General features: G+C 44.8%; 1 protein-coding gene across 1 annotated transcript in view; it reads left to right on the forward strand.

The window, feature by feature from the left end:
• The window catches only part of dnah3 (dynein axonemal heavy chain 3), a gene marked incomplete at its 5' end in the record, with an annotated part of 48,798 nt that overhangs the window by 16,450 nt on the left and 4,708 nt on the right, over positions 1 to 27,640 (forward strand). The window contains 32 exons of the mRNA XM_079510737.1: positions 134 to 247; positions 1,135 to 1,311; positions 1,691 to 1,782; positions 2,603 to 2,822; positions 3,794 to 3,928; positions 4,687 to 4,798; positions 5,423 to 5,664; positions 5,797 to 5,897; positions 6,581 to 6,686; positions 7,209 to 7,338; positions 7,685 to 7,921; positions 8,433 to 8,536; positions 8,763 to 9,057; positions 9,458 to 9,637; positions 9,835 to 9,958; positions 10,528 to 10,684; positions 10,771 to 10,914; positions 11,538 to 11,908; positions 12,597 to 12,895; positions 13,422 to 13,587; positions 14,050 to 14,266; positions 15,959 to 16,141; positions 17,581 to 17,779; positions 18,070 to 18,583; positions 19,009 to 20,636; positions 21,125 to 21,350; positions 22,016 to 22,260; positions 22,845 to 22,961; positions 23,268 to 23,425; positions 24,402 to 24,569; positions 26,039 to 26,181; positions 27,383 to 27,587. Coding sequence (XP_079366863.1) covers positions 134 to 247; positions 1,135 to 1,311; positions 1,691 to 1,782; positions 2,603 to 2,822; positions 3,794 to 3,928; positions 4,687 to 4,798; positions 5,423 to 5,664; positions 5,797 to 5,897; positions 6,581 to 6,686; positions 7,209 to 7,338; positions 7,685 to 7,921; positions 8,433 to 8,536; positions 8,763 to 9,057; positions 9,458 to 9,637; positions 9,835 to 9,958; positions 10,528 to 10,684; positions 10,771 to 10,914; positions 11,538 to 11,908; positions 12,597 to 12,895; positions 13,422 to 13,587; positions 14,050 to 14,266; positions 15,959 to 16,141; positions 17,581 to 17,779; positions 18,070 to 18,583; positions 19,009 to 20,636; positions 21,125 to 21,350; positions 22,016 to 22,260; positions 22,845 to 22,961; positions 23,268 to 23,425; positions 24,402 to 24,569; positions 26,039 to 26,181; positions 27,383 to 27,587 — 7,509 coding nt within the window. The remainder of the gene's footprint in view (positions 1 to 133; positions 248 to 1,134; positions 1,312 to 1,690; positions 1,783 to 2,602; positions 2,823 to 3,793; positions 3,929 to 4,686; positions 4,799 to 5,422; positions 5,665 to 5,796; positions 5,898 to 6,580; positions 6,687 to 7,208; positions 7,339 to 7,684; positions 7,922 to 8,432; positions 8,537 to 8,762; positions 9,058 to 9,457; positions 9,638 to 9,834; positions 9,959 to 10,527; positions 10,685 to 10,770; positions 10,915 to 11,537; positions 11,909 to 12,596; positions 12,896 to 13,421; positions 13,588 to 14,049; positions 14,267 to 15,958; positions 16,142 to 17,580; positions 17,780 to 18,069; positions 18,584 to 19,008; positions 20,637 to 21,124; positions 21,351 to 22,015; positions 22,261 to 22,844; positions 22,962 to 23,267; positions 23,426 to 24,401; positions 24,570 to 26,038; positions 26,182 to 27,382; positions 27,588 to 27,640) is intronic.

A 27,640-nucleotide genomic window follows, 5' to 3' on the forward strand; every position in this document is an offset into this window, starting at 1 on the left:
AGCACAGCTTCAACCTCACTGGATAATGTCTTACATTATAGTATAGATTTTGTCCAAAATTACATACAAAAACGCAGTAAGTGTATTTAAGTTGTTTTTACATTTGTGTTTTTTCCAATGTATTTCTTATTAGTGTGTGGTGTTTAACTGCTCTGATGGTCTCAGCTACAAGGCCATGAGTAAGTTCTTCAAAGGATTGGCTCAGTCTGGTGCTTGGGCCTGCTTTGATGAGTTCAATCGAATAGAGGTGAGTCCCCCATACTCACACAGTAGCAAGCAGCTGCTGTTGTTAGAGTTGCTGTTTAGTTGAGACGATAGACAGAATAGCCTACTGTCCGGGAGTGGCCGTTCAGTAACGGGACCAACGCTTGAATCACGGCATCACCCTACCATGCCTTTTTGCATTTGTAGACCTTTATTAAAAGGAAATTCAGTTTTACCTTCACCCAGCTGATGGCTGCCTCTCTACCCACTCAGCTACTGTACAACCGCTGCATAGCTGAGTGGGTAGCATCCATGTATCTAATGCTTCAAGGATGGGTGTTAGAGGGTCCACCCGGAACCGAAGATCCAAGCCCCGAAACCGAGAACCGAGCTCCAGGTCTAGTACAGGTCTAGAGATCCGGTTTGTTTCAGACCAGGTCTAGTTTGGCTCTGCACCGTTTCGGGACAGGTCCAGTAAGTTAGAATGTTTTCTTCTGTTCCAGGAAAAAAAATGGTCACCATTGAGAACATGGGAAATATATCTTTATATATATATATATATATATATAAATATATATATATATATATATATATGTAACGATTGTAATGCACTTGATCTCATGATGTAGTTGTTCATTATGCTTGTACACGATGACCAAAATAAAAACATCATTTAAAAAAAAAGAATGTTTTCTTCTTGGGTCCGTTCGGTCCGGTCCAATTATCCATGGGTCCATTTCGGTGTGTGTGTGTGTGTGTGTGTGTGTGCGCGCCTGCGCGCGTGCTCTGTCTGTCTGTCTGTCTGTCTGTCTGTCTGTCTGTCTGTCTGTCTGTCTGTCTGTCTGTCTGTCTGTCTGTCTTGTCTGTCTTGTCTGTCTTGTCTGTCTGTCTGCCTGTCTGTCTGTCTGTCTGTCCGTCCGTCCGTCCTAGGTGGAGGTGTTGTCCGTGGTGGCGCAGCAGGTGCAGAGCATCCAGCAGGCCATCGCCAGGAACCTGAAGACCTTCCTGTTTGAGGGGACGGAGCTGTCCCTCAACCCCACCTGTTCTGTCTTCATCACCATGAACCCGGGCTACGCTGGCAGAGCCGAGCTCCCTGACAACCTCAAGGTGCTGTGCCCAGTGTTGTTGACCCATTCAGGCCTGACGTCGAGAAAAAAAAAAAAAAAGTTTTCTAAATCATGACAATTTTCTGAAAGATTTGAGGCACATTTTAACGATTTTTCAAAAATAGCAGACCTACAAGTTCATAGCGCGCCACTCGGTGGCGCGCTATGAGCTTGTAGATCTGCTATTTTTCAATAGCTAAATTATAACAATGTTTAAAACACCAAAAGGGGTTCCCGCCCAAAATGGGTTAATGGTTAATGTGGTTAAACGCTAACGTGACATGGATGCGTTCCAGGTCTCAATGGGTTAACCCATTGAGACCGCGATTATTATTTTCAAACCATATTGCAGTAGAGCAAAACTAAATGCTGTCTTGCAGGCTCTCTTCCGAACGGTGGCCATGATGGTTCCAGACTATGGCCTTATTGGAGAGATCTCACTATACTCCATGGGCTTCATTGAATCTCGCAGGTACATAAAACACACACACATGATATTATGATACGGTAATCACAAATCATGGACACTGTCTCCTAACCATGTACACCCTATATACTTTGACTGGCATCTCCCAGGAGATGCATCTACCCTTAGCTCCCTCTTTAGCTTGTAGAAGTGTTTTTTTCTCGCAGAATGTTCGCCTATTAAGCATGCCGGTACCCAGAATAGGGACACTAGGGTTCAAGTGGTTAGCCAATAGCCTTATTCGGCTATTGGTTTTCCCCAGCCTTTGTCAGCTCAAACGTAAGTAAGTAGTCTTGGGAAGCAACAGTTCCAGAGTCTTGTGGTCCATAGGTCAGATGCCTAATGCTGTGTTCACACGGATAGATGCAAAGATACAGTCTACCATTCATTGTCAATTTAAGTCGGCGACATGAAGATACAATTAAAGATACATCCGACAATGTATGTAGCTGCTGCAAAAGCAACAGCTAAAAAAAGTTGAGCTGGTTTCAACTTCAGCTACAAAGATACAAAGCTACAAATATCCGGTGTAGCTTTGCATCTTTGTATCTGCCCATGTGAACGCAGCATGTCTCCTGTCTCCTAAGCATGAGGCTGCTTGACGAACAAGTTCACCCCCTGGACATGACGCTACGCTAGTATGTCGCAGGCACTTACCCCTACACAGGTAGGCATTGGGTACAGTTTTACTCTTCTTTGGTGTGACTCGGCCGGGGATTGAACCCTGACCCTGAACCCAGTCCCAGGGCGGACACTCCAACCACAACGCCACTGTAACTGGTAATTCCAACGTCCTCTGTCCTAATTCCTTTCTGTTTGTCGGTAGCCTTGCCCAGAAGATCGTGGCCACCTACCGCCTGTGTTCTGAGCAGCTGTCTTCCCAGCACCACTATGACTATGGGATGCGTGCTGTGAAGTCTGTGCTGACCACGGCGGGCAACCTGAAGCTGAAGTACCCAGAGGAGAACGAGAGCGTGCTGCTGCTCAGGGCGCTCATGGACGTCAACATGGCCAAGTTTTTGGCACAGGACGTGCCGCTGTTTCAGGTAACACCTGTTTCAGGTAACACCACCCTGTTTCAGGTAACACCACCCTATTTGTTTCAGGTAACACCTGTTTCAGGTAACACCACCCTGTTTCAGGTAACACCACCCTATCTGTTTCAGGTAACACCTGTTTCAGGTAACACCACCCTATCTTGTGTCTACATAATTATGGCTACTGTGATGTAGCTCAGGGGTTCTCAACGTTTTTGTCCGGGGACCCCCGGAAATGCTTTGGCAACGTCTCGGGACCCCCGCCCCGCCCCCCTCCCGACCCCCAATATAAATTGACTGCTACAATAACCTTAATAATAGAGACAATACACCATAAATAAATACTGAAACCAGATATAATCATTAGGGAAGGTGTATGCATGTACTATGTGTACTATGTAAACTCTTCATTTCCATTATACAGCCATTCAGTTGCATTAAAAAAAAAAGGAAAAAAATGTTTTTTTTCTTTTTTTGAAATTTATTTGGGGACCCCCCAAAATAATTTGGCGACCCCCCGAGGGGTCGCGACCCACGGGTTGAGAACCCCTGATGTAGCTGATTGTTTTTACAGTATATTCTTTATAATTATAATATGCCTGGGGAACAATTTTCTTGTTGTGGCTTTGCTTATTATATTTACATACAGTATGTTAAGCTATAACTGGTGATTTAATGGGATTCAGTGTTTAAATAATTGCACTAATGCGTGGGAGCTAATAATCATGATTTGCAATTTAGGCATTTAGCAGGCGCTCTTTATCCAGAGTGACATACAGTAAACAAGGTAAACACATACATCAAATGCATAGAGACACGAGACAGTGTAGTGCCTCAGTAATATAGGATCATAGGTAACACTACACACAATGTATGCAGATTTACACAATGATGTGTTTGATTGTATGTACTGCATATCAGTGGCTTTGTGTTGAATCATTATGTTTATTTACATTCTTGTCTTCTGCTGTTATCCACAGGGCATCATCTCTGACCTGTTTCCCGGAGTGGTCCTTCCTAAACCAGACCACGAGGTCCTCCTCAATGCTATTCATAAGAACATTGCCAAGCTCAAGCTCCAGCCGGTCCCGTGGTTCATTTCCAAAATCACCCAGGTACAAAGACAGACAATCACTGTGTATATGGGATGAAAGACCTTACTTAGTTAGACCCAGGGGGGGTCGACAAATTATTTTGGGGGGGTCCCCAGATTATTTTACAGTTACAGTACATAGTACATGCATAAACTTTCCTTAATGATTATATCTGGTTTCAGTATTTATTTATGATGTATTTTCTCCATTACCGGTATTAAGGTTATTGTAGCTGTCATTTTGTATTGGGGGTGGGGAGTGGGGCGGGGGTCGCGAGATATGACCAAAGCATTCCCGGGGGTCCCCAGCCAATTGCGTTGAGAACCCCTGGTCTTCTAGACTAGGGGTTCTCAACCTTTTTGGCCGGGGACCCCCGGAAATGCTTTGGCAATGTCTCGGGACCCCCGCCCCGAACCCCTTTTGGTGTTTTAAACTATGTTATAATTTAGCTATTGAAAAATAGCAGATCTACAAGCTCATAGCGCGCCACCGAGTGGCGCGCTACGAGCTTGTAGGTCTGCTATTTTTGAAAAATCTAAAAAAAAAAAAAAAAAAAAAAATTTAAAAAAAAAAAATATTTGGGGACCCCCCAAACTAATTTGGCGACCCCCCGAGGGGTCGCGACCCACGGGTTGAGAACCCCTGTTCTAGACTAGTGTGCCTCCCAGAGGGCAAAAAGCCTCTCTTCTGCAACCAGTTATACTTCAGCAGCTGTATAACTGGTTGCAGAAGCTGACTCTCTGCATAGATATGAATATACTGTACGTCTTTGTGTGCAGGTGTACGAGATGATGCTGGTGCGACATGGCTTCATGATAGTTGGAGAACCTCTCGGGGGAAAGACCTCTGCTTATAAAGTACTTGCCGGCGCCCTTCGAGACCTTTTCGAAGGTATGCCAACCAGAGCTGTTCTTGTTGGCCGGGACCCCTGGCCTTAGTGGTCCGGGCACCAATGTAGCCTGACAGCGTGTCACGGGTTCAAGTCCCGATCCCGACAACCTTTTCTGTGCGTCACTCTCCATCTCGCTCTCCCTGTTTACAGTCTACCTAATGTACTATCAATAAAGGCATACAAAAATTAAAATGCCCAAAAAATGTATCTTAAAAAAATGAAATGAAATGATCTTGTTGGCAAGCGACACCATTTTGTGACAGATTATAAATGAACCACCCCATTTGTTGCTGTCGGGTAGAAACCTTTTCCATAAATTAACGCCCTATTTGATCATACATACATACAAGTGTCACACAAACGTTCTGAAATTGTAGATCTACAAGCTCATACAAGCTACAAAGCACCGCATGAAACAAATAAACAAGGAACGGTTTTAGACATCCAAAGTTTCCACCCGATAGCAACCATTTACATCATACGACAAATAACGAAAATAGCCAACTACAAGCTCTCAAAAGTACATATTGTGAGCTTGTAGATCGACTATTTCGTGCCAAAGGGACGCTATGAGTTGAAAGTTGTCAATCTTCAGACTCATTCCACTCATTCCTTCCACCCAGCCGGCCTGATGGAGGAGTTTGCAGTGGACTACTGCATCATCAACCCCAAGGCCATTACTATGGGTCAGCTGTACGGCTGCTCTGACCCGGTCAGTCATGAGTGGTCCGACGGCGTCCTGGCCACCTCCTTCAGGGAACAGGCCACCTCCACCTCAGACAACCGCCGGTGGATCCTCTTTGACGGACCCATCGATGCCGTCTGGATCGAGAACATGAACACCGTGCTGGACGACAACAAGAAGGTTTCGTCCACCATGCATTTATGTCCATGGCACCATTTTGCCCAACATCTAATGTACTGTAATGTATTTGCTAATGCGTTTGTGTGCCATGCTTACTAACGCTTAATGATTTCTCTTGGCGTTCCTTGCCAGCTGTGCCTGATGAGTGGTGAGATCATTCAGATGAGTTCCAAGATGAGTCTGATCTTTGAGCCGGCTGACCTGGAGCAAGCCTCGCCAGCTACTGTCAGCAGGTACAGGAGTATTTATTTGTTTATTTGAAAAGGATCCCCATTAGCTGATGCCATGACAGTCAGCTAGTCTTCCTGGGGTCCACACACAACAGGTGACATATTACAAACATGAACATGAATTGCATTAATTCAGTTAATCAATATCAGTATATATAAAAGTGTTGGTGTATGTATGGTTTGAGATTAGCTCTACACACCAGAATCACGGAGCACAAACATTTCTACTTATTTTTATTTACCCAGGGAAGTAGCTGAGCACAGGTGCTCATTTTCAGAAATGCCCTGCACACATAGAAACACACGCACGCACGCACGCACACACTAAAACCTGGGAGCTGACCAGTACAACCACAGTCTTATACTGTTGGCCACTAAGCAGCTCCAGGGGGAGCATTTGGGGGTTCAGTGCCTTGCTCAAGGGCACTTCAGCGGTGTTGGGTGAGTGATGACAATCACTTCCCCACCCAGATTTTTCCTGCTCATCCGGGGAATCAAACCGGCAACCTTTCGGCAACAAGGGCACTCCTCTAACCCTTAGGCCACCCCTGCCCTCAAGATTATTAGTTATTTAATTTTTTCATGTACCTGTTACTGTAGTACAGAATTAGCATCTGTGGCTGCGTATTTGAGTGTTCCGTTGGTTTGTTTGTTGAAGTGAGTGTGTATTAATATATGCGATGAAGGTGTGGTATGATCTACATGGAGCCTCACCAACTAGGCTGGACTCCTCTAAGAGACTCCTATATGGACACACTGCCTGAAAACCTGAATGCTGAACACAGAGAGCTGGTGAGTGCATGCCATGCACGCATGCACACACACACACACACACACACACACACGCACGTGCACACACACACACGCGCACACACACACACACACACACACACACACACACACACACACACACACACACACACACACACACACACACACACACACACGCACACGCACACATAGACACACACACACACACACACACACACACACACACACACACACACACACACACACACACACACACACACACACACACACACACACGCACGCACATACCTTGACAACAGTACCGCTGGGATTACGTTTGATTTGCTGAACAATAAAAACACTGACAGCCAATCAAAACCCATCCAAAATTGCGGGGCATCACGTTCAACATGTTTACACTACAGAACGTTATCATTCATCAGTGTGGCATCTCACATCAATATGGTTATAGTTATCTTCATAGTTATTATTCTTGCCCTTTTACTGTCTATATGATATGTGAAGTAATACATGATCATGTAGCTGCTGTCTTCTGTGTTACAGATTGTGGACCTGTTTAATTGGCTGGTTCAGCCCTGCCTGGACTTTGTTGCCAGCGAGTGTCGCTTCCTGGTGCAGACATCGGCCATCCACCTGGCCTACAGTTTGATGAGGCTTTATTCCTGTCTGCTTGGTCAGTAAGACTGTATAGTTAAAACCACTTCAGCCCTATTTTATACTTTGTTATGGGATGGTGTTGCACAGCAGAACTGGCCATCTATAAAGCTCACAACACGTCGCAATGCTAGACGTTACTTGTGACCTTATAGATATATTTTTGCCAGGGACACCAGGGTAAAAGTTTAATTATCAGATACAGTACAGTATGGTTTGTCAGTGTGCATTAAATTAAATTCAATTCAAAGAAGCTTTATTGGAATGAGAAAACATATGTTTACATTGACAAAGCAAGTGTCAAAATATAAAAACTCACTCAATTGTCCTTTTTTCACCATGTTGATGTTCCTGTCCATGTCTAGATGAAATCGCTGTGTCAGGAGACGGTGGCGGAGGGGCCATGTCCAGTCAACAGGTCACCATGTGGCTGCAGGGCTTGTTCCTATTCGCTGTCGTGTGGACTCTAGGCGGGACCATCAGCGGAGACGGCCGTAAGAAGTTTGACGCCTTCTACCGTGCGCTGATTATGGGCATGGACGACCAGCACCCTCGGCCAAAAAGTGTCAGACTGACCAAGAGCAACATCTTCCCCGAGAGAGGTCTTCTTGGCTAATTCTAATTTATTATGTCTTCATAATCATTTCTCGCATGTATTCGTGTCGCATGTCTTCATTTGTTATACCCAAATGTAAAGCTTCTGGCCTGAATAAAATGTAGCCAATATGGCATTGTCTTAAACTGGCATTCTATCTAATGGTTCTATCTGTTAATTTAGTAAGTTATGATCCAATTTAGAGTAAAATAGATGAAAAAGCAGGGCATGCTTTAGGGCGTAGCTACATTGTAACTGACAAGCTGCGACCATAGAATACCACAGTGATGGAGGCGGAGCAATGCTTCTCCCCACCTCCAGCCTCTCGTCCAAATATGGTCACTTCTGGGTTACAAAGGTTACAAAAGGTGACATAAACAATAAATAAATGGAGGTCTATATGGATGGAAAATGAGTATTCCATTCACAAGAAATTGTGCACGCACGCACGCGTCATTAAAAAACGATCATTTATTACACTTTTACTTATCAGCAACTATATCCTCATTGTTCTGTAGGCACTGTCTATGACTACTACTTCTACAAGCAAGGACGAGGACAGTGGAACACATGGACGGAATCAATCTCAAAGGAGGAGAGCATCATACCACCTGGAGCCAATGTAAGCTCGCTTCTGTTCCAGAAGTCATGGCTTCTATAGAGCAGTGACTCTGAACCTTTTTAATTCAAGGATAGTTTGGACAGTTTGATAAACATTAGACCATGGGCCCCTATTTGAGAGAGATATATATATATATATATATATATATAATGGCTCAAAGAAAGAAAAAATGATAGAATTTTGCTATCATTTTGTCGCCATATTAATCCTTGTCTGTCCTCGCCAGGTGTCAGATCTCATCATCCCCACCACAGAGACGGCGCGTCAGCTGTTCTTCCTGCATACGTACCTGACGCATGAGGTTCCTGTGCTGTTTGTGGGGCCGACTGGCACCGGCAAGTCGGTCATGAACAACAGCTTCTTGATGAAACTCCCCAAAGAGCGTTACACTCCCATCTGCATCAACTTCTCTGCCCGCACGTCCGCTCACCACACCCAGGACATCATCATGGCCAAGCTGGATCGCAGGAGAAAGGGCATGTTTGGGCCTCCCATGGGGAAGAAATGCATCATCTATGTTGGTAGGGCTGATCATATGCTTTGGATAAGTTGTACACACTTCATCCACCTAGCTGGCTCCTTGTCTTGCATCTGCAGTTGTTGCCTATTTAGATACTATGTGCACTACCCTTTCATACAGTTGGAGGCCATCGATATTGTCCTTTACTTTTTGCTGAGGTTTGCGTGATCTGCGCAAAAGGACAGTTAACCCATTTTGGGCGGGAACATTGTTATAATTTAGCTATTGAAAAATAGCAGATCTACAAGCTCGTAGCGCGCCACCGAGTGGCGCGCTACGAGCTTGTAGGTCTGCTATTTTTTAAATTGGATTTTTTTAAATTTTGAGGTCAGGCCTAAATGGGTCAAATGATAAGGGACAATATCAGTGGCACCCAACTGTACATAACTCTCCCAATGCAGATGACCTGAACATGCCAGCAAAAGAAGTCTATGGGGCTCAGCCTCCCATTGAGCTGCTGAGACAGTGGATTGACCACCACCACTGGTACGACAGGAAGGACAACTCCAAACAGGACATAGTGGACGTGCTGTTGTTGTCTGCTATGGGGCCCCCTGGGGGTGGGAGGAATAGCATTACAGGTATTGTTATCCCCTTTAAACCTTACACTTGGTTGACCGGAGTCAACTATTATCTGCGAAGGTTTTATCTAGAATACAGATGCTGGGGTATAAGTACTTTACTACTGTAAGGTTAATGGAAGGTTAATGTTATTGTATAGTTAATGTTATTATTATGGATTAGTGTGAAGTTTCTGACAAACTGATGGGAATTCTAGGCCGCTTCACTCGTCACCTGAACATCATCTCTATTGATTCCTTTGACGATGAAACGCTGAGCAAAATATTCACCTCCATCACCGACTGGCACTTCAGCAAGGGCTTTGACACTTCCTTCTACAGGTAACTCATAACCTGCTCTAACACAATCGCCAAGATGTTTCCTCATTGGAGAAAGACATTTTTATTTGAGGTTTCATCAAACTGCAACAACGTCTTGGCTTTTTTTACATTATGTATGAGACACAGTTTAGAAGTTTGTAAGCATGTGACTTGCTTATGGAGAATTGTTTCAAAAGTATTGGCTTCAACAGCATTCATGTGCCTTGGTTGTTTCATATCCAATTCTTGTCAGCAAGGCTGCCTTAGATAGTGGATAGTTTTGTAAGTTTGTAGCATAAAGAAAATTGCCAGATTCCCATGAGGCGGAAAAGGAATGTTAAAGTTGGTCAGTGTTAGCTAAAATGGATAATTTAACCTGATGCATGCTCTTTGTGGAGTTCTAATTCCTGATTGGATAAAATTGGTATCCCGACATGAACAGTTATTTTCTCTTAATTAAAAACCTGGAGAGACTTAAAACATCACTTACGCCATCTTTAAAACCAAGGTTTTAATGTATAATAAATACAGTGACATTTATATTTAACCAGAAAGTGTGTCCTGGAGAATAAATGTTTCTCTCTCTCTAGACTGGGTAAAATCATGGTGCAGGCCACCATGGCTGTCTATAAGGACACCATGGACACTTTCCTCCCCACCCCGTCCAAGTCCCACTACATCTTCAACCTGAGGGACTTTTCCAGAGTGATCCGCGGTGTCCTTCTGGCTCCGCACACACACATGCAGGTGAGCTTGGACAACACAGAACACACGTTTGACTCAATTCGATTGCATTTGTGTTTGAAATGTATTGTTTGTGCTTGTGCGATCAGGAGGCAGACAAGTTGATCCGTCTGTGGATCCATGAGGTGTACCGGGTGTTCTATGACCGTCTCATCAGTCCTGAGGACAGGGACACTTTCTTCAACATCGTCAAAGGGAGAACACTGTCCTTCTTTAAGGAGAGCATTGATAAGGTATGATAATAAAATCACACCCGTGTGAACTGAGTGGTGCAAATACCCCCCCCCCTCTCTCTCTCTCTCTCATTAGCAGGCAACAGTGCATCTCTCTGTCTCTGTTCCTGCCACAACAGCGCCCCTACTGGTACTCATGAGTCACACATGAGTCACACACATTAACACGAGTCACATAGGTGGTGAACACGGACATTGCTGTTCCTTGGAGTGGTTGCACCACTCAAAAAACACACCTGTTGGATTAAGCTATGTTCAGACTGGCAGACCTAATGTGATTTTTGACATATCCAGATTGGAGTCAGATTGGGTTTATCTATCAAGTCTTAAAAAGGGAAGCCTGATTTATACTTCATTGTACAATGGTGTCTAAATAGCCGGTCTACAGTATAAGCTGACAATGCGTCCAACACTGTCGTAGGGTAGGATACGAATTATGCATGGCTCACACCTATGTAATTACATCGTAATTACAACAAGAAAGGCTGACGATGTCTGAATACACAAATCCGATCTGACCTTCAAATATCATTGTGCACATTGTGTCAGTTTTAAAGATCAGACTGGGACACAATTGGCCCGTGGTTTTATTTCTGTACCCGTCTCCCATCACGTTCGCCCAGCTGTTGTGCCATCTCAGCCCAGACGGCAAGGTGGTAGACGAGAACATCCGTAGCTTGTTCTTTGGCGACTACGCCAAGCCCGACACCGACGCCAAGGCCTACGATGAGATCACGGACCTGCACGCCCTGCAGGAAGCGATGGAACACTACCTGGACGAGTTCAACAACTGCAGCAAGGCGCCCATGTCCCTCGTCATGTTCAAGTTCGCCATCGAGCACGTCTCCCGCATCTGCCGCGTGCTGAAGCAAGACAACGGCCACCTGCTGCTGGTGGGCATCGGCGGCTCTGGCCGCCGGAGCGCCACTAAGCTGGCCGCCTTCATCAACGACTACGACCTCTTCCAGATCGAGCTGACCAAGAACTATGCAAGGTTATAATAGTTTGGGATTTCTCATTATAGTTTAGTTTTAGTTAGTTTGGACTTTTTTTTCTTTTTTCTAATTCAGTTAGTTTTAATTTGTTTTTAAAGCGGGTTTGCTTATTGCTTATTATTATTATATTTTTTACGCTTAGTCTTTTTTATTAGTTTTAGTGTTAGTTTTAGTTTTTTTCATACTTTGGGTTATTTGTCAGGCGCAGGATTCAAAAAGGTCAGAGTGTAATAAAAACAAAAGATACCATTAAAAACATATATGCAGTTACTGTTGGTAATGAGATAAACTAAAACTAAGGGCATTTTGCCTATAATTTCAGTTCGTTTTAGTTAGTTTTGTACTAGTTCAGTTTCAGTTAGTTATCGTTTTAGTTTTTGAGGGGCGCTAGCCCCTCCTATAAACAGCTATAGTGTAGATTCTGTCTGAACACAAACATCAAATGCCATTGACAATGAATGGAGAATTTACGTCATACAGTATGTGTCTGAGCAAATCGGCAAATGTATGTTGGTGGCCACCCTTGGCCAATAAGGGACCACCATTCTTGATGATGATGTACGATGATTAGTGCGCCCCTCATTTCACACAGGTGTGTTTTTTTATTATAGTTTTTATTTAGTTCAGTTAATGGAAATGTTTTTTTTCATTAGTTAGTTAACTATAATAACCTTGGAACTGCGGCAGGGCGGAGTGGCGTGAGGACCTGAAGCGTGTGATGCTCAAGGCGGGCATGGAGGGCCAGCGTCTGGTGTTCCTGTTCAGTGACAGTCAGGTGAAGGACGAGGCCATGGTGGAGGACGTCAACATGCTACTGAACACGGGCGACGTCCCCAACATCTTCCCGGCCGACGAGCGCGCCGACATCGTGGAGAAGGTGCAGAGCATCGCCCGGGTCGGGGGCAAGAAGATGGACGACGCCACTCCACTGTCCATGTACAGTTTTTTCATCGACCGCGTCAGGGCCAACCTTCACATTGTGCTTGGTGAGTTTTCTGAACTTTTCCAGAAGAGAGAATGTACTACTATAAGACAGTCATGTTTTTTTTGACCAACTGGGATAACATCTGTGTCACTTATTTTATACTTTGGCTATTGAAAAATAGCAATCTACATGCTCATAGTACATTATTTTGTGTTATGAGTTTGTAGATCGGCTATGTTCAGCATGCAACCCCATGCATGCAAGTGTAAAATCAGCCATTACGACGCCACTTAACCCATTTTGACCTGAGATCAGATTTTCAGACAGTTTTCTGAAAAAGCTGTTTCTGTGTCAGTCGTTATGAGCTTGAGCTTGTAGATCTGCTATTTTTCAATAGCTAAAGCATAACATAATGCTAACACCAAAAGGGGTTCCCGCCCAAAATGGGTTAAGGCCTGCCAAAATAAATCTTGTCGTCAAAATCAACTTTTCAGATGACTAAGATATGACTAAAACTAAATTTTATTCAAAAGGTTATGACTAAACTATAAAAAAATTGCTGTAAAAATGAACACTGCTGTCAACAGCTATGAGTCCCATCGGTGATGCGTTCAGGAACCGCCTCAGGATGTTCCCGTCCCTCATCAACTGCTGCACCATTGACTGGTTCCAGGCTTGGCCCAGTGACGCTCTGGAGATGGTGGCCCACAAGTTCTTAGAGGATGTGGAGCTGGAAAGTAATGTCAGACTGCAGTAAGGATGGACATTTTAATACCTACCTACGTATAGCGTTGTAGAACAGACACAGATTGCACTTTAGTGATCAAGTTAGTTTGGCAGATTTGTTTGTTTAATTTGGATCCCTGTTAGCTGTAGCATTGCAGCAGATGTTTTACCTGGGGTCCATGAACAACATTTCATTGTGACAGTGTGCAGAACAGTAATAAAGTCAAGGGAGAACTCAGAGATATCCACATTTATACACAGCGTAAAAGGTAGCAGGTAAGTGTACATGAGATTTGTGTGTGTGTGTGTGTGTGTGTGTGTGTGTGTGTGTGTGTGTGTGTGTGTGTGTGTGTGTGTGTGTGTGTGTGTGTGTGTGTGTGTGTGTGTGTGTGCGTGCGTGCGTGCGTGCGTGCGTGCGTGCGTGCGTGCGTGCGTGCGTGCGTGATTTCATGTAGTAATGTACTGCATATTTGTTGTTATGATCCTCAGGGTGGTGGAGATGTGTAAGACATTCCACACCAGTGTCAGGGACCTTTCTGAGAGGTATTCCTGCAGGCTGAGGAGACACAACTACGTGACCCCCACCTCCTACCTGGAGCTCATCCTCACCTTCAAGGCTCTGCTCAACGCCAAGAGGACTGAGGTCAACACCATGAGGAGCCGCTACCTTGTTGGCCTGCAGAAACTTGAGTTTGCTGCTTCTCAGGTGATGCCGCTTGACCATCCTTTTCAGTATATAGCTAGGACAGTGACCTACAGTATTCCCTGGATCCTTGACAGTGTGGGGAGGGAGTTGGTTGGCCGGTGCTCAACCAGGGTGAACGTGATAAAGCGCCTTGCACATGAACATAATATTGTCGCTGTCCGTCAGAAACCACTCCATTTGTCAAGTTTTAGATTTTTTTTATTTTTTATGAATGATTGCTATTGAACACCCTTTACTTCTGTGTGTTGGTTAAAAACTAGAGATGTCCCGATACTGTATCGGTATCGGGAAAAGTATCGGATCGGCCCTTATTTGTCATATCGGGTCATATCGGTATCGGTGAATATGCCACCGATCCGACACAGGGGTAAGGGGTTGACACTATATGAACCTTTATTGAGAAAAGGATATCCCCTTGAGATGTATCATCTCGTTTTCGAGGGGGTCCAGCAACATACAGCAAATACAGTACAAAACAACAAGTACATTCATACATACCGCCATACCGGTACATAACCGCGGACAAAACAAACAACAAAGCTCTCCTAAAACTAGCCGCTCCCACCCCACCTAATCACCCGCAACATGTTATCAATAAATCAATATAGTCATGTAATGATAGTTGATACAAGTATGTAAAGATGTAAAGATGATGAACGTAAGTTCTTTACATCTTACATCTTTACCGGAAGCCAAACAACAGGCCGAGCACCATAACAGACATGCTAATGCGATATCCTGCATTAACAACATTGTTGATGAATACACAGAGTACAAACATGCACATGCACCTTAGCAGGTTGAAGTATAGTAAGAGACAGAGAGAACAATCAGAACAATCAGAGACATTTAGAAACAGGAGCATGGTGTTTGAAGATGAGTAATGATAGACACTTTAAAAATATTGAAGGACTGGGGAGATTGTTCCAGTCGACAGGAGCTTTAAATTTAAAAGCACCGACTTCTTTTCTGATGTTGGTGGGGACTATAAGGTAAGGATAGTGTACCTCAGGTTGTATGGTGAGCTGAAGGGACATAGATATTGTTTTAGATATTCCGGGTAATTAAAGTATATGCATTTAAAGATAAATAGTAGCCAATGAGAGCTTTTGGTGTTAGCCAGTTGAGGGACTCATACATGGTACAATGGTGGGTCATATAGGGACACCTCAATATAAATCTGCAGAGATCGTTATATTTTACGTTGAGGGGATAGAGGTGTATATCGGAGGTATTTTGGTAAACAATGTCAGCATAGTCTAATATTGGGAGAATTAGTTGTGAGAGGATTCTTTTCCTGACCTGAAGGGTGAAGCAGTTAATTGATCGATAGAGTACTTTCAGGCTGAAATTTACTTTCTGGATAATGGCAGGTAAATAAAATGTTGGGGCATGTGGAGTTTGCTTTTCAGTTGCCCAAACTGCAAGTGCACATTTGAGTGAGGAGTCTGCTATAAACACAACACGAGATATATAGCTAGATAGCTATAAACACAACATGAGATCACAACACTGGTATCGGTGCTTTTGCTTTAAAAATACAAGTTTTTCTTCATTTCCTGAAAAACTTGTATTTTTCATTTCCTGAAAAAAGAACATTAACTGGCTATGTATACAGGTATAGGTAAAATCTAAAATGACACAGATGCTTTCCTGGTTTTAATGGGTGAACCCATGGAATCCCGTCCACAGGTGTCAGTGATGCAGCAGGAGCTGACCGCCCTGCAGCCGGAGCTCATCCGGACGTCGGCCCAGACGGATGAGATGATGCTGAAGGTGGAGAAGGAGACGGTGGAGGTGGACGCCAAGAAGGAGCTGGTGTCTGCCGATGAGCAAGTGGCCAATGAGGCGGCTGCCGCAGCCAAAGCTATAAAGGTACATTAGACATTGTTTTCGGATCAATAACATGTCGGCAGTGGTGGAAAGTAACATCAGTACATTTAATGGCCATTCACACCAAGCACTTTAACTATAGTTTGAAAAATCAAGTCAAGTGGATCACACCAACTATGAACACAATGTTGATTTGAAAACTTGTGAAATGTGAAATTTCATGCATAATGAGTACTTTAGTACTTTAATGTGATACCAATACTTTTGTACTTTTACTCAAGTAAATTTGGAATACTGGACTTGTAACGAAGGTATTTCTTCATTTTGGTATTGATACTTTAAACTTAAGTACAAAATGATGTCGATCATAGCTGTGTGTTTATGGACCTCAGGCAGTAGCATAATTATTCCTAAATGAAGGGGCTGCGTGCTGATTGTGTTCAGGATGAGTGTAGTTATTCCTAAATGAAGGGGCTGTGTTCAGGATGAGTGTAGTTATTCCTAAATGAAGGGGCTGTGTTCAGGATGAGTGTAGTTATTCCTAAATGAAGGGGTTGTGTTCAGGATGAGTGTAGTTATTCCTAAATGAAGGGGTTGTGTTCAGGATGAGTGTAGTTATTCCTAAATGAAGGGGTTGTGTTCAGGATGAGTGTAGTTATTCCTAAATGAAGGGGCTGTGTTCAGGATGAGTGTAGTTATTCCTAAATGAAGGGGCTGTGTGCTGATTGTGTTCAGGATGAGTGTAGTTATTCCTAAATGAAGGGGCTGTGTTCAGGATGAGTGTAGTTATTCCTAAATGAAGGGGCTGTGTTCAGGATGAGTGTAGTTATTCCTAAATGAAGGGGCTGTGTTCAGGATGAGTGTAGTTATTCCTAAATGAAGGGGTTGTGTTCAGGATGAGTGTAGTTATTCCTAAATGAAGGGGTTGTGTTCAGGATGAGTGTAGTTATTCCTAAATGAAGGGGTTGTGTTCAGGATGAGTGTAGTTATTCCTAAATGAAGGGGCTGTGTTCAGGATGAGTGTAGTTATTCCTAAATGAAGGGGCTGTGTTCAGGATGAGTGTAGTTATTCCTAAATGAATGGGCTGTGTGCTGATTGTGTTCAGGATGAGTGTAGTTATTCCTAAATGAAGGGGCTGTGTTCAGGATGAGTGTAGTTATTCCTAAATGAAGGGGCTGTGTGCTGGTTGTGTTCAGGATGAGTGTAGTTATTCTTAAATGAAGGGGCTGTGAGCTGGTTGTGTTCAGGATGAGTGTAGTTATTCCTAAATGAAGGGGCTGTGTGCTGGCTGTGTTCAGGATGAGTGTAGTTATTCCTAAATGAAGGGGCTGTGTGCTGGTTGTGTTCAGGATGAGTGTAGTTATTCCTAAATGAAGGGGTTGTGTTCAGGATGAGTGTAGTTATTCCTAAATGAAGGGGCTGTGTTCAGGATGAGTGTAGTTATTCCTAAATGAAGGGGCTGTGTGCTGGTTGTGTTCAGGATGAGTGTGAGGGGGATCTAGCCGAGGCCATGCCCGCTCTGGAGGCGGCCCTGGAGGCTCTGAACACCCTGAAACCTGCAGACATCACAGTGGTCAAGTCCATGACCAACCCCCCGGGTTTGGTCAAGCTTGTTATGGAGTCGATCTGCGTCATGAAGGGCATCAAACCTGAGAGAAAACCTGATCCCAGAGGCTCAGGTACGATCTTTTGAATATTGGAGAAGTATGCTCACATACAGTACAAATAAAGACGCATTTAAAGGTAAAAATCTTTAAAGCACTATATTCTGATGCTCATTACTATAGTGTTTCTTTCAGTGTTTCTGCTATAGGGTCTCTCTGTCTCTCCACATCTTTAATAAATAGATTTGTGACACAGATTTGGAACCTCGGACCGCTGGCCTAGTGGTCCTGGCCTTTAATACTTATTTTAATAAAAGAATATCCCTTGCCCTACCTTTAAAAAAATAAATATGTTTGTGCTTCAGGCAAGATGATCGAGGACTATTGGGGCCCCTCTAAGAAGCTCTTGGGGGACATGAAATTTTTGGAAGGTCTCAAGGCATACGACAAAGACAACATCCCCGCCGCCTCCATCAAGAGAATCAGAGAGCGGTTCATCGAGCACCCCGACTTTCAACCGTCTGTCATCAAGACCGTGTCCTCGGCCTGCGAGGGCCTCTGTAAGTGGGTGAGAGCGATGGAGGTGTACGAACGAGTGGTCAAGGTCGTGGCCCCCAAGGAGGAGAGGCTCAGGCAGGCCGAGGCCGAGCTCGCCGCCCAGATGGACATGCTGGCCGTGAAGAGAGCCGAGTTGAAGCAGGTGGAGGAGCGACTGCAGAGCCTGAACCACACGTTGGAGGCCACGAAGAGCAAGAAGAGAGAGCTGGAGGGGAACATTGAAGTGTGCTCCCAGAAGCTGGTCAGAGCAGAGCAGCTGATTGGAGGGCTGGGAGGAGAGAAGGACAGGTGGACAAAGGCTGCAGACCTGCTGGGAATAAGGTGTGTGTTAATCTATAATTACAGGGTGTGTGTGTGTGTGTGTGTGTGTGTGTGTGTGTGTGTGTGTGTGTGTGTGTGTGTGTGTGTGTGTGTGTGTGTGTGTGTGTGTGTGTGTGTGTGTGTGTGTGTGTGTGTGTGTGTGTGTGTGTGTGTGTGTGTGTGTGTGTGTGTGTGTGTGTGTGTGCACAAACATTGAGGACGAAGGTGAGGATGCAAATTGTGATTGGCCGGAATGAGACGATGTATAAGAGCACTCCTCACTTCACACAGGTGTGATTTGATTATGTAGGAGCCCAAAGGGGGATATTTAATTACTCGCAACCCATAAAAATGTATCCACGACCCAAACATGGGTCCCGAGCCACTGTTTGGGGAACAGTGCTCTAACCTCATAGGCTCCATGTCTGTCTGTGTGTCCTGTCTAGATACGCCAACCTGACCGGTGACGTGCTCCTCTCCTCTGGCATTGTGTCCTATCTCGGGGCCTTTTCAGTTGACTATCGTGTGGAGTGCCAGCGGGAGTGGCACATCCTGTGCCGAGAGAAACAAATACCATGTTCTGAGGACTTCACCCTCAGCAGCACCCTGGGAAACCAGGTGTCTGTCAGGCAATGGCAGATCGCTGGGCTTCCCGTGGACTCTTTCTCCACAGACAACGGCATCATTGTGTCCAACTCCCGTCGGTGGCCACTGATAATTGACCCCCAGCGTCAGGCCAACAAGTGGATCAGGAACATGGAGAGGGCCAACAAGCTAGTGGTCATCAAGCTCTCAGACAGCAACTACATGAGAACACTGGAGAACTGCATCCAGTTTGGAACCCCGGTTCTCTTGGAGAATGTCGGGGAAGAACTGGATGCCGTGCTGGATCCTGTGTTGTTGAAGCAGACCTTCAAGCAGCAAGGTGTGGAGTGTATCAAGCTCGGGGACAACGTTGTGGAGTACTCCAAGGACTTTTTGTTGTACATGACCACCGGCCTGCGGAACCCTCACTACCTCCCAGAAGTGGCTATCAAAGTCTGCCTGCTGAACTTCATGATCACCCCCCAGGGCTTGGAGGACCAGCTGCTGGGCATTGTAGCTGCCAAGGAGAAACCTGAGCTAGAAGAGAAGAAGAACCAGCTCATTCTGGAGAGTGCCGCCAACAACGAGCAGTTGAAGGAGATTGAAGATAAGATCCTTCAAGTGCTCTCCTCCTGCGAGGGGAACATACTGGAAGATGAGACGGCAATTCAGTTCCTGTCCTCCTCCAAGGTCCTGTCCGAAGAGATCTCGGAGAAACAAAAAATCACCAGTGTCACCGAGGAGGAGATCGACGTCACCCGCATGGGTTACCGTCCCGTGGCTCAACACTCGTCCATCCTGTTCTTCTGCATTTCCGATTTGGCCAACATTGAGCCTATGTACCAGTACTCGCTCACCTGGTTTATCAACCTCTATGTGCAGTCCATCGCTCAGAGTGCGAAGAGCGTTGACTTGGCCGAGAGGATTGGCAACGTTGTCGAGCACTTCACCCTCAGCATCTACAACAACATCTGCCGCTCGCTCTTCGAGAAGGACAAGGTTCTCTTTTCCCTGCTGCTAACTGTTGGCATCATGCGAGGCAAGGGCCAGGTGGACGACCAGGTTTGGCGCTTCCTGCTCACCGGAGGCATCGCTTTGGATAACCCTCACCCCAACCCCGCCCCGGAGTGGCTCTCCGACAAATCCTGGTCAGAGATCGTCAGGGCCTCCAGCCTCCCCAACCTGGCTGGGCTCTTCGGGCACGTCCGAGACAACATCTCCGCATGGAAGGAGATCTACGATTCGGGAAAGCCCCACGAGGAGCAGCTGCCGGACCAGTGGAGGACGTTGGTGGGGATGGACCGCCTGGTGGTGCTGAGATGCTTCAGGCCAGACAAGCTGGTGCCGGCAGTGCAGGAGTTCATAGTGGACAACATGGGGCGTGCCTACGTCGAGCCGCCCACCTTTGACCTGGCAGGAAGTTATAACGACTCCAACTGCTGCTCTCCTCTGATCTTTGTGCTGTCGCCGGGATCTGATCCAACAGCAGGTGATTTGTCAGACTAAACGTCTCTCTTAAATTGCATCGTACAATAGACTTTGACGCATTTCGTTGCTTCCGGGCAGAAACCTTGTTTCATATTTAAGTCCATATATACACTTTTTTATTATCTTATTTTTGTCTGTAAATTGATGCCCTACTTCATCATACAAAAGTGCAATAGTAAAAATCACACCTGTGTGAACTGAGTGGTGCAACCCCCCCCCCCCCTCTCTCTCTCTCTCATTAGCAGGCAATAACACTATCTCTCTCTCTGTTTCTGGTACAACAGCGCCACTTTTGCCCCTACTGGTACTCTAAGCTGACATAGTCACATAGGTTAGGACATAGGGACATTGCTGTTCCTTATAGCATGTGAGCATGTAGATCAGCTATTTTCACTTTTTTCGAAATAATGTATTTTTTGATATACAAGGTTTCCACCCAACAGCGATGATTTGCTCTTGCAAAAATGAGTGAATGAATTGTTCCTTCAGGCCTGCTGAAGTTTGCTGATGACTTGGATATGGGTGGCAGTAAGATCCAGACCATCTCCCTTGGGCAGGACCAGGGGCCCATAGCGGCCCGCATGATAGAGAGTGCCCTCCAAAAGGGCACCTGGGTGTTACTGCAAAACTGTCACCTGGCCAGCAGCTGGATGCCCACACTAGAGAGGATCTGTGAGGAGACGATCACCCCAGAGAACACCCATCCCAGCTTCAGGTCAGTGCCGGATAAGGAAGAAGGAATTACTGAATAACACATACTGTATGACAAAAGAGAATGTCAGCATAATGCAATCGGGCCTCTAAAGAATTGACAAGACACCAAGATTTTATTGATAATATTAAATATCTATTATATAAAATTATGTAACTAAGTAGGCTATGTAAAAAATAAAAATCACACCCGTGTGAACTGAGTGGTGTAAGGTATTATATAGCCTGATCAGCTCTGACGTAATGAAATCAGCTCTGACGTAATTAAATCACACCCGGGTGAACTGGGTGACCGTAGCAACCATGCTCATTTTTTGAGCACAGACAGACAGACAGACAGACAGACAGACAGACAGACAGACAGACAGACAGACTAACAAAGCCAGTTGTAGGAGTGGTTTACACCACTCAAAATCATTCTTTTCTTTAAAACTTTGAAAACTATGAACATAAAGTATACTACGCTAGTTCAATCGATCCAAGCCGGAACACAATCGATTAATTGATCAAAACGTGCAGTGAAAATGCACGTGGCCCACCCTACTGACCGCTTAACACCGCTCCTGTGTTTAGTGGTCAGATAGGTGCACCCCCCGCATACACTTTAGAGATTTTCAATCTCTGGATCCAGAGAGTGTTGGGACCCACTGAAATAATGCCTCTTCTCAGATTGTGGCTGACCAGTTATCCATCGGACAAGTTCCCAGTCAGCATCCTGCAGAACGGAGTGAAGATGACCAACGAGCCTCCCAGAGGAATGAGAGCCAACCTGCTGCGTTCCTATCTGAGCGACCCCATCTCCAACCCTGCCTTCTTCTGCGGCTCCAAGAAACAAGTCGTATGGCAGAAGCTGCTGTTTGGGCTCACCTTCTTTCACGCTCTGGTACAGGAGAGGAGGAACTTTGGACCTCTGGGTGAGGCAGATGTATTCTCAAAGGTGGGGTCTGGGGACCCTGGGGGTTGTAGGGGGTCCCCAGCTTGATGAAGTATAATTATGAACCAAATGGGCCCTTAAGGGCCCTGTAACTCAGAGTACATAAGTGTACATTTGTACACTCGCAGAGTTAGATTAACACTGTGGATTGTACAGTGTAGATTGGGGTGCCAGGAATAAAACATCATATGAAATGGTGGTGGTCCATGTCCTAATGAAACCAAACTGGCCTTGACATTTAAAGGGCTGAGAATCACTGCATTACACCAAAGACCGCCATTTGACTGGGATCCCATTCTACATTATAAAATCCTCAGAGTAATTTAAACTCTGATAGTGTACAAAATATAAACGTTACCTATTTGTCTCCTTTTGTACACTCTGAGTTACAGACCCAATAAGGCTCCATTTGGTTCCTAAATTTAGCACGCTCTGTCTAGCTAGCGGTTTTGCGAGATTAGCACCTGATCTGAGACGGACAGACAGAAAGACCCTCTAATAGACGGCTAGACCCGTACAGAGTCACACCGTACAGTAGCAATGTGTTTTCTGTTTTGTGTGTAGGTTGGAATATCCCCTATGAGTTTAATGAGTCTGACCTGAGGATCAGTATGAGGCAGATTCTGATGTTCCTGGATGAGTATGAGGACATTCCACTGGAGGCCCTCACTTACCTAACCGGTAAGACTATTTATTAACCCTTTTTCCTCCCTACACCAAACCTCTTTGCCGGAAATAGGCCGATCTACAAGCTGGCAACCCGTCACGTTGCAATATTTGCCTATTTTTGCAGAAAAAATTGGCTATTATCACATGCTCAGTAAAATATGCTTCAGACATACCCGAATAATGAAGTCAATGTCACTGCACCAGTTATACATTTTGAATTTTGTTCCTTTCTCCAGGGACGATTTTCGGGTAGACTTTTATCCCTCACGTTCATTTTATTTATTTTTTCATAATTATTCTCCTCAACTCTTATCTTAGGCGAGTGCAACTATGGTGGCAGGGTAACCGATGACAAGGACAGGCGTCTGCTGCTGTCCCTGCTGTCAATCTTCTACAGTCAGGAGCTGATTGAACAGGAGCGTTACTGCCTGAGTGAGGAAGACATGTATTATGTCCCTTCTCACAGTCCCTACCAGGTATGATCAAGGCCCCTATTGCTGCATACAGCATATGCACCGTCATCATATTTTATATTATGTACTGCAAGTATCCAAATATACAACTATTCAAGTAAAGTAGTAAAAGTACAGATCACAGATATACTACATTTGTTTACTTGAGTGCAGTAGTTGCAGTACTCAAGTAAATGTACTTTGTCCGTCATTGTTGACAACAAAACTTGTGAGTGACTACATAGGCATCCTACAGCAGGGGTCGGCAAAGTTTTTGACATGTGTTTTCATTTTCGTGTTAGTCAGCGTGCTATATCAACATCAAGTTAAAGGAAATATTTCCTTTTGATTGTCCATAGGCTATAACAACCTTCTTTAGAAATATTTTCTTTCACATCAGGATGTAATGATCATTAGCCTCAGAGCACCTATCTCTCAGGGGACTGCCCATAATTCGACATCCCACTATGTGGCTTTGTGTGGTTAGGGATAGGGTAAATAATGGGGGGGACCATATCTCAGACTCCATTCCCAGTCAGAGTTAGGAGTTTGAATGAATGTAGAATTATGTGCAAGATGTAATTTGTGAGGGGACCTTTTTTTTTTAATGTTTTTTTTTTGTGGCTTTCGCCTTTTATTTAATTTTTTTGTATGGAGGGACAGACAGTAGGCTGACAGGAAATGGGGAGAGAGATGGGGGGAAGACATGCAGTAAGGGCCGTCGGGATCGGGAGTCGAACCCGCGGCACACTGCCAGACTGGATTACCAGCCAAGGTGCCTGGACCACTGAGCCATGGCCCAGGCCCTTTGTGAGGGGACTTAATTTAACTTTTTTGAATATTTAATTTGAAAAGAAAAAACATCTCTCTCATACTTGTGTGCCAGCAATCACCCTCCCCTGCGCCAATGTTGGCACCCATGTTGCCTACAGCCTACCCCTGCCCTACAGTATCTGATAAGATCAAATACTATGTTTTTCTTTTCTTTTGTTTATTCCAGACCTATGTTGACTACATACGCAATCTACCAAGCAGCGCCGAGCCCAGTGTGTTTGGGCTTCATAGCAACGCTGACATAACTAAAGAGACTCAAGAGACCAATCAGCTACTGGATGGAGTGTTGTTGACTTTGCCTAGACAGTCTACAGGTGGGGCTAAATCCCCTCAGGTAAGCATCTAATTGTCTTTTGACAATGCTTTATGAAAGAGAATGGAGTCTCTGAAAAACTCTGCTGTATTTTCATTGCGTCGTCAACGTTTCGATCAATTCGGATCTTCATCGGGACATAGTATTTGGCTAATTTAAGAACTGGAACTTGCGACAGACATTTGGTGCATAATTGCATATAGAATTGTGTGTAATCAAATGTAACAGGTGCAGACAGAAAAGCGTGTGTAATGAATTTGTGCAGGCCACATCCTTGAATGTTGCACTTGACATTTAGATAATTAAAAATCACACTTGTGTGAAGTGGTACCCACAGTGGCTGTCACGTGAGGTGACGTTGGGCATGAGTTTTTGGAAAATGAAGCATCATTTTGACTTTTAGAAGCCTGCACATATATGGCAGAGTCACTTTCATTGCAGATTCACTGCCACTATGTAATGAACATGAGTGTAGTGTTATTGTCTATAAAACAAAATCAGTTACAAGATTAATTTATATTGATATGTTGATACAATATGTATCACGTCGTCAATGTTTAACTGCTGCCCTGAACAAACATTAAAAGTGCATAGACTTGGCTGCCAAATGACGTAATTTCAGAAGCCAGGCATTGGAGGGGCTAAAAGTAAAAACTAAAGAAAGAAAGAAGAACCTTGCATCTGCAAGATAAACAAACTCTTTCATGTTATATGAGCTCAAGGTCTCTTCTTGTTATGTAGAGACACCTAGCCTGGTGAAACCACTCCCCCTGCTGGACGTTTAGGGCTAAGAGACACCTGCCTGTCACACTCAATAATGGATAAAAGCTTGGGGTAGATTCTCTATTTGGATGCTATATCCTGTATGTGGGACAATCAGGATAATTGGCCAGATGCTATCTATTCGCTGGCGGGCCCTACCACTGGTCTACAGCAGGGGTGGGCAACTGGCGGCCCGGGGGCCACATGCGGCCCCCACCTTCACTTAATGTGGCCCTCAGGTTAATGTCAGAATACTGATATAATATTGGTTATTGTTACAATTCCACAACATGCAAACATGACCCGCTGTAATTACTTCAGTCTAAATTAGTAGCTCATTGCTCAACACAAGTATAATTAAAGGCATTTGAAATTACATAAAAATGTTAATTTTCAGGATTCCAATTAAAAAAAGAGCAACAAATAATTTAAGATTTCAATTTGAAGATAGCAAAAATAGCCGATCTACAAGCTCAAAACGCGTCGCAGCGTGACGCGTTTTGAGCTTGTAGATCGGCTATTTTTGCTACGACAGTAATATATGGCCCTAGGGAGTGAGTGTGGAAATATAGTGGCCCTCTCCATCGTCAAAGTTGCCCACTCCTGGTCTACAGCATATGCAGACAAATCAACTGCAGTCGTTTTCTTTTTGTGTCCTTTTCTTTCGTTTAGAGGTTGCAAATCGCTGTCATAGAGCATTATAAATAAATGATGTTTGTGTCTTAAAGGAAGTGGTGGACGAGCTGTCAGAGGACATCCTGTCCAAGCTGCCGCTGGGCTTTGACCTGCAGATGGTGATGGAGAAATACCCAGTGATCTACGAGGAGTCCATGAACACCGTCCTGAGGCAGGAGCTCATTCGCTTCAACAGGTAAAATACCCAGTGATCTACGAGGAGTCCATGAACACCGTCCTGAGGCAGGAGCTCATTCGCTTCAACAGGTAAAATACCCAGTGATCTACGAGGAGTCCATGAACACCGTCCTGAGGCAGGAGCTCATTCGCTTCAACAGGTAGTGACAGGGTTTCAACGCATGGTTATTATACTTGGAAGCGGTACTGTAATCCTTTTGTAATTTTGCCCAATCTGTATGGTAGAGCAGTGGTTCCCAAACCTTTTTATGTCATGAAGTCAAGGACCCCCAAATTGACACTAATTAGCCCACGGACCCCCATTAGAAAAGAATATGCCTAGCAGTGATTCTCAACCTGTTTAATTTCAAGGACCCCCTGTTTGACATGCATATTAGTCTACAGACCCCCATTTAATGGCATTTCTATCTCTGGTACTCTATATAATTTATATTGTAAAATCAATGTTAATTAAAACTCCGTAAAATCTGAATCCCCCCCCCCCCCCCCCCCTTTTCCCTCACTGTATATGTTTCTTTTCCCTTTTTACCTCCATTATGATGAATTCCTGTTCTGTTCTTTGTCTATATAGAAGTGTCTATTTGTACGTCTCTAAATGTTTTGATGAATTGAACATGGTGGACCCTATTGTAAACAAGTGTAATGCTTAATTGGGTCGTCCACTCACAGTTAACAGCCTTTGTATTGAGTATGTGCTTGAAATGTACTGTAATTCTGCAAACTGTTAATAAATATTTCAATCAATCAATCTGAGTGTACAAATACAAATACATTTGTACACTCTCAGTTACAGACCCATAAGGGTCCATTTGGTTCCAAACTATCATTTATCTGGGGACTCCCTGGAACTCCATGAAGGACCCCTGGGGGTCCCCGGACCCCACTTTGGGAACCACTGTAGTAGAGTATGCTAAGCAAGTGACTGTGGCGACTGTGGCTCAGGAGGTAGAGCAGGTCGTCCAATGATCCATGGGTCGGCGGTTCGAATCCCGGCTCCTCCTGGCTACATGTCGAAGTGTCCCTGGGCAAGACACTGAACCCCAAATTGCTCCCGATGTGCTGGTTGGTACCTTGCATGGCTTCTGCCGCAATCGGTGTGTGAATGGGTGAATGTAATGCACAATCTATGTAAGGCGCCTTGGATAAAGGAGCTATATAAATGCACCATTTACCATTTACCATTTATATGTTGCTTTCAGGCTCACTCAGGTGATGTGTGTCAGTCTGGTGAACATGCGCAAGGCTTTGAAGGGTCAGGTGGTGATGTCCTCCGAACTCGAGAACGTCTTCAGCAGTATGCTGGTGGGCAAAGTGCCCGCGATGTGGGCAGCCAAGTCCTACCCATCCCTCAAGCCACTGGGGAGCTACGTGGCTGATCTCCTGGCCAGGCTGCAGTTCCTACAGGTAAGAATGATGTTATTGTTGACCTGGCTGAACTGGGTGGAACATACCGTATC

Source organism: Electrona antarctica, assembly GCF_951216825.1.
Source record: "Electrona antarctica genome assembly, chromosome: 9".
NCBI classification, from domain to species: Eukaryota; Metazoa; Chordata; class Actinopteri; order Myctophiformes; family Myctophidae; genus Electrona; species Electrona antarctica.